The sequence below is a fragment of the Merops nubicus genome, unplaced genomic scaffold (assembly GCF_000691845.1).
Source record: "Merops nubicus isolate BGI_N331 unplaced genomic scaffold, ASM69184v1 scaffold29764, whole genome shotgun sequence".
Taxonomy (NCBI): domain Eukaryota; kingdom Metazoa; phylum Chordata; class Aves; order Coraciiformes; family Meropidae; genus Merops; species Merops nubicus.
The window spans coordinates 1-6,379 of record NW_008605381.1 but is presented as its reverse complement, the minus strand read 5'-3'; the positions used below and the strand labels follow the sequence as shown (position 1 = coordinate 6,379).

The following is a 6,379-nucleotide window of genomic DNA, read 5'->3' as shown; positions in this document are numbered from 1 at the left end:
CCCCCCAGTCTAACTACCAGACCCCCCCCAGCATGCAGAATCACATTCCTCAGGTATCCAGCCCGGCGCCTCTGCCCAGACCTCTGGAGAATCGCACTTCTCCCAGTAAATCTCCCTTCCTGCACTCGGGGATGAAAATGCAGAAGGCGGGGCCGCCGGTCCCTGCCTCCCACATAACACCAGCAGCTGTTCAGCCTCCCATGATCCGACGAGACATCACCTTCCCGCCGGGGTCCGTGGAAGCCACGCAACCTGTGCTGAAGCAGAGGAGACGGCTGACGGCAAAAGATATCGGTAAGAGGGAGCTGCTGATCTCTGCTGGGGCCTGTCGAGGGCACAGGTCCTGCTTTAGGGATGGTAACACCGAGGGCATGGGCTCTGCTGGCTCTAAAAGTGGTATCTGGCAGGTTAGCTGTGTTCTCGCACGTCACTCTGGCATTGTCTGCAGAGAGGTGGCTGGTGCATGTAGTCTGTACATCACCTTAAGCAGGCTCTGCTCCTCACGGGTCCAAAAAAAGCAGTATCGGGTATCTCCCTTTTTGTTTTGAAACGCCAGGAGCTGGAAGTATCATGTGTTTATGTTACAGGAACTCCTGAAGCCTGGAGAGTGATGATGTCTCTGAAGTCTGGGCTGCTAGCTGAAAGTACGTGGGCCTTAGATACCATAAACATCCTGCTCTATGATGACAACAGCATAATGACCTTCAACCTCAGCCAGGTGGGTGCAGATGCTCTCTCTGATGCAGGTCTTTGAAGTGCTAATTTCCTAGGGGTTTCTGTCGATGAGAGAGCCACAAAGAGCTCAGGCCCCTGTAGGGCTGGAGTCCTGGAGGTACCTGTGGAGCACACTAGGTGGGAAGAGAGCCTGGGGTATGGATGGCTGTGTGGTGGTCCCTGCCCCATGTCGTTGATACCCTGGTTGGTGTGTAAGCATGTGTGTTGTCTCTGGTGAGACGTGGTGCCTCTGGAACAGAGGCAGGGAGGCCACGGGGGGCTTTGCAGCGAGGGCGCTGTGGAAGCCTGGAGCCCTCTCCTTTCCCTGTGTAGTGACCAGAGGGGAGGCACAGCCGAGAGCACGTGTGTGTTCACACAGGTATGGGGTGTGGAGGAGGGTGGCTTGAATCCCAGCAGCTGTGTCTGGCTTTGTCTTTGTTCCTGTTCTCAGAGGATGGAAGGCTCTTTTGCAGAGTTTATTGCCAGCATGAAAAGAACTGATTAATTAACAGCACCACTTAAATTCTTAGCCCTTTATGCCCTGCTTTCCCAGGCGCTCGTGTTGGCCTAAAGCTGTTTTCTGATCACTGTTCCCTTCCTTCCTTCCCCTCCTCTTTGTCTCCTCCCTCGTAGCTGCCAGGCTTGCTGGAGCTCTTGGTGGAGTATTTCCGGCGCTGCCTGATCGAGATCTTTGGAATCCTGAAGGAATACGAGGTGGGAGACCCAGGGCAAAGAACACTATTAGATCCTGAAAGGTTCTGCAAATCTTCAGCTTCCTCTCACGAAGAAGGAGAGGAGGATGAGGAACCCCGGAGCCTGAACGGTGAGGAGGAAGAAGAGGACGAGGAAGAGGAGGAGGCCGCGTTCTCGAGCAAAGACAAAGTACCTCTAGAGAGCAGCGAGGAGAAACTAGTCAGCAAATTCGACAAGCTTCCAGTGAAGGTCGTGCAGAAGAACGACCCCTTTGTGGTGGATTATTCAGACAAGCTGGGGCGAGTGCAGGAGTTCGAGAGCGGGCTGCTGCACTGGCGGATCGGCGGCGGGGACACCACGGAGCACATCCAGACCCACTTCGAGAGCAAGGCGGAGCTGCCTTCGGCTCACAAACGGGCTCCCTGCAGCTCCGGCTCGAGGAAACGGTCAGCAGCAGAGAGCAACCCGAGCGCCAGGGAAGGAGAGAGCCCTCCACCCGACAGCTCCTCGGAGAAGAGGATAACCGCCACCATGGACGACATGCTCTCGGCACGCCCGGGCTCCCTGCCGGGAGAGGAGGAAGAGGTGAAACCGCTGGAAACGGCGAAGGAAAGCGGCAAGTTTCCCTTTGGCATCAGTCCAGCTCAGAGCCACAGAAATATAAAAATTCTGGAGGACGAACCTCACAGTAAAGACGAGACGCCCCTCTGCACCCTCCTGGACTGGCAGGACTCTCTGGCCAAGCGCTGCATCTGCGTCTCCAACATCATCAGGAGTTTATCGTTCGTGCCGGGCAATGACTTTGAAATGTCCAAACACCCCGGGCTGCTGCTGATCCTAGGGAAACTGATCCTCTTACACCACAAGCATCCCGAACGCAAACAGGCGCCCCTGACCTACGAGAAGGAGGAGGAGCAGGACCAAGGGGTGAGCTGCAACAAGGTGGAGTGGTGGTGGGACTGCTTGGAGATGCTGCGTGAAAACACACTGGTCACGCTGGCCAACATTTCTGGCCAGCTGGACCTCTCCCCTTACCCAGAAAGCATCTGTTTGCCTATCCTGGATGGGCTCCTCCACTGGGCAGTATGTCCGTCGGCAGAGGCCCAGGATCCCTTCCCGACGCTGGGACCCAACGCGGTCCTCTCCCCTCAGAGACTGGTTTTGGAAACGCTCAGCAAGCTCAGCATCCAGGACAACAACGTGGATTTGATTCTGGCGACTCCCCCCTTCAGTCGCCTGGAGAAGCTGTACAGCACCATGGTGCGGTTCCTCAGTGACAGAAAGAACCCGGTGTGCCGAGAGATGGCCGTGGTACTACTGGCCAACTTGGCACAGGGGGACAGCCTGGCAGCAAGAGCGATTGCTGTGCAGAAGGGCAGCATTGGCAACTTGCTGGGCTTTTTGGAGGACAGCCTGGCCGCCACGCAGTTCCAGCAGAGCCAGGCAGGCTTGATGCACATGCAGAACCCGCCCTTCGAGTCGACGAGCGTGGACATGATGCGCCGAGCCGCCCGGGCGCTGCTGGCCCTGGCCAAGGTGGACGAGAACCACTCGGAGTTCACGCTCTACGAGTCGCGGCTGTTGGACATCTCCGTGTCGCCTTTGATGAACTCTTTGGTTTCACAAGTGATTTGTGACGTACTGTTTTTAATTGGCCAGTCATGACAGCTGTGGGATCCGAGCCCCCGTGTGCGTGTGCGTGAGTGGAGACCTTAGAAACTGACTGTTGCCCTTTATTTATGCAAAACCACCTCAGAAATCCACTGTCTGCCCTGCGCTGTCCTGCTTCTCCCTTGGGGGAAAAGATCTCCCCGTTCCCTCTCCCCTTCCCCTTCAAATTTGTCCCGAATCCCTTATTAAAGGAGACAAAAGTTCTGTCTACATTGAAGACTTTTTTTTTTTTTTTTTTTTTTATTTTAACCAAAGTTACTGTCGTTTACAGTGAGTTTGGGGAAAAAAAAAAAAAAACAAACGACTTGGCCGTGTTATCACATTGACAGGCACCACTTTCCTAACTGTTTTTAATGGTAAACTCTGAAGGACACAAGCGACTGCTGAACTCTCTGTGTGGTTTATCGTTGTACATTCACAATCTTGCAGGAACCAAGAAGTTTAACCGGTTGTGAACAGACCTTGTCCAAGGGGGAGGCCTGTGCAGTAGCGTGTAGAACTTCATGTACTGTACACCTTAAACTGTAAACATACTGTAATAACGTCTCACATGGGAAAAAGAGGAAAAAAAAAGAGAAAAGATAAAACAAAAAAAGAATCTGACACGCAGCAAGCTGTAGTTTTTAAAAATGTTTTTAGTTAATGTTGAGGAGAAAAAAAAAAAAAAAAAAAGGCTTTTCCCCCAAAGTATCATGTGTGAACCTACAACACCCTGACCTCTTTCTCTCTTCCTCCTTGATTGTATGAATAACCCTGAGATCACCTCTTAGAACTGGTTTTAACTTTAGGCGCGGCCCGAGCGCTGCCACGTGTGTATATATCTCTGACGTTGTACATTGCACATACCCCCAGACCCCCGGCAGTTTTGTCCCCCTCCCCCTGCCCCTTTCTAGTATGACGAGTTAACGAGTTGATGACCTGCAAAAGCGAGACACAATTATTTAATCTCTTGCCAGACATCCCTTCCTGGAGGATGCTGTACAGGTCTCTGTGTATAAAGTCATTGCTGTCTCAGCAGCCAATCAACTTATAGTTTTTTTTTTTTTTTCCTGTTTTTTTTTTTTGGTTTTGTTTTGTTTTTGTTTTCTTTCTAATCGAGGTGTGAAAAAGTTCTAGGTTCAGTTGAAGTTCCTGATGAAGAAACACAATTGAGATTTTTCAGTGATGAATTCTGCATATTTGTATTTCAGACGATGTAGCTAAAAACTTGATGTAAATTCCTCCCTTTTTTCCTTTTTTGGCTTAATGAATATCATTTATTCAGTATGAAATCTTTATACTATATGTTCCACGTGTTAAGAATAAATGTACATTAAATCTTGGTAAGATGTTTGTAAGGGTTTTTTTTATGAGCAGAGCGGGGAGGCACCTTCAGCGCTGTCAGGTCTGGGCCAGGTGATGGCCAAGTCTGGCTCTGGAGACCCAAAGCTGTTGGCTCTGGCTTTGCTTTCTCTGTTCACCTCCTTCCAGCCGTGGAGTTTGGGCTTGGTGCTGCTCAGGCTGGGGCAGGGCAGGGTGTGGAGCCGGGGCAGAGGCTCCTGAGGAGGGGAGGCAGTCCTTTCAGCTCTCTGAAATGGAAAGTTCTCATTCCCCCCTCACATTTTTCACATTTTCTTGGAAGCGTGGCGTGGACTCTTGACTTCCTTCAGAGGCTGGGGTTTTCCAGCAGACAGAGCTCTGATGCCCTTCAGCAAAGGGCCAAAGTTCAGGCTCTTTATATGAAAATCGGCACTTTCTCAGGTGTTAGTAAATGGGTATTTTATTCAGCCTGAAGCTTTATCCTCAAATGGTAATAGAAGTAGGCTGGCTAGAACTGCACTGAGCTCATTTAAGCAAAAGAGCTCGTTAAAGAAAAAGGAGAAGCTTTTTTTAAAGGCAATGGTCATTTTTGTTCAAGAAATCACCTTGGTTTATTCCACTAAGTCCTCTCCTAGAAGCTCTCAGTTCCCAGAGCCCTCCCTTAACTGTATTCCTTAAAACTCCAGATTCCTGGAAGTAATTGTACCAGAATCAGGCCAACTCTTTTCTGAGAAAGTCCATTTATTAGCAGGAATTGCAGGAGTTCTTTGTTTGGCAGCAGAAGAGTCCTTAAAACTGGATTTCTTCAGAGACAGGAATGGTGCTGGGCTCCCTTTGCTTTCCAAAACCCTGAACGGAAACCAAGTCGAGAGGTAAGAACTCTGCCAGACTTTGCTGTTCTGTGACAACACCGTTGATTTAAAACCAACTCCTCTGATAATTTCATTTTATATTCCAGGAGCTTTGTTTAATCTGATTGAATATAAAAATTTTACTTCTTTTTCTGCACGGAAAAGACCTTGGCAGGAAAGCTGAAGACTGGAACAACGTGAGCAGCTTCGGTACAGCCTCTGTGTTCGTGTGAGAGTGAGTTTAATCAGAAGTGAATGCCACGTCTGGGAGGGAAAGAATAGTCACAAGTGGTACTAAGGACCCATTTTACCAGAATTTATACAACCCGTTGGTCTGGGGGGCAGCAATTCCTCTGTCCCCGTGGTGGTTTTAGGCACGAGGAGCTGTGGGCTCAGTCAGGGTGAAAGCAAAACGTTGATGCCTCCTGTCGTCACACGGACGAGATCTTGAGGGAAACCTGCCCACCCTCTTGTAAGTAATTAATGTAATAACATACACTTATTACGGGGCCATTGTTACAGGATGTTGCTTAATGTGTTTTGGCAAGAGCTCTGAGCCGTGCCCTCGCTGCTCGAGGTTGGCATGAGCTGAGGTTGGTGTTGGTGCACCTCCAGGATGAATGCCCTGCTCCAGGCAAGGGACCTGGCTGGCCATGCCTTGAGCACAGGAGGGCAGTGCCCGCTTCCCCCAGCAGCCCGAGCTGCAGCTGGACTCAGACTTGTCCCTTCAGCTGCCTGGCTGGTGCCTGGCCTGAGCCCAGCCTGAGGGATGGCCACAGACCAGGGCAAGGGGCCAGGGTGAGGAATGGCTGCAGGCCACAGCTGGAGGCCACATGTGGGGGTGCTGGAGGCAGCCTGGAGCAGGAGAAGGGATCATAAATCATTAAGGTTGGATCGAGTCCAACGGTCAACCCAACACTGCCATGAGCACTCAGACGTGTCCCCAGGTGCCACGGCCACATGTTTTCTGAACCCCTCCAGGGATGGGGATTACCCCCCCTCCCTGGGCAGCCTGGGCCAAGGCCTCACCACTCTGCCAGGGAACAAATTCTTCCTAAGATATAATGGAAACCTCCCGTTGCAAAACTTAGCCCCTTTCCTCTCGCCCACCCCCCAGCTCCCTTCAGCCTCCTTTCAGGGAGTTGTAGAGC

General features: G+C 51.2%; 1 protein-coding gene across 1 annotated transcript; it reads left to right on the top strand.

Annotated features, from left to right (window-relative positions):
• Positions 1 to 8: 8 nt before the first annotated feature.
• On the top strand, positions 9 to 3,632 carry LOC103771997 (AT-rich interactive domain-containing protein 1A-like; the record flags this gene model as incomplete). Its single annotated transcript, XM_008939317.1, has 3 exons — positions 9 to 294; positions 588 to 718; positions 1,348 to 3,632. Coding segments are annotated over 3 exons (2,142 nt in total), but the record flags the coding sequence as incomplete, so codon positions are not given.
• Between the last annotated feature and the right edge of the window lie 2,747 nt (positions 3,633 to 6,379).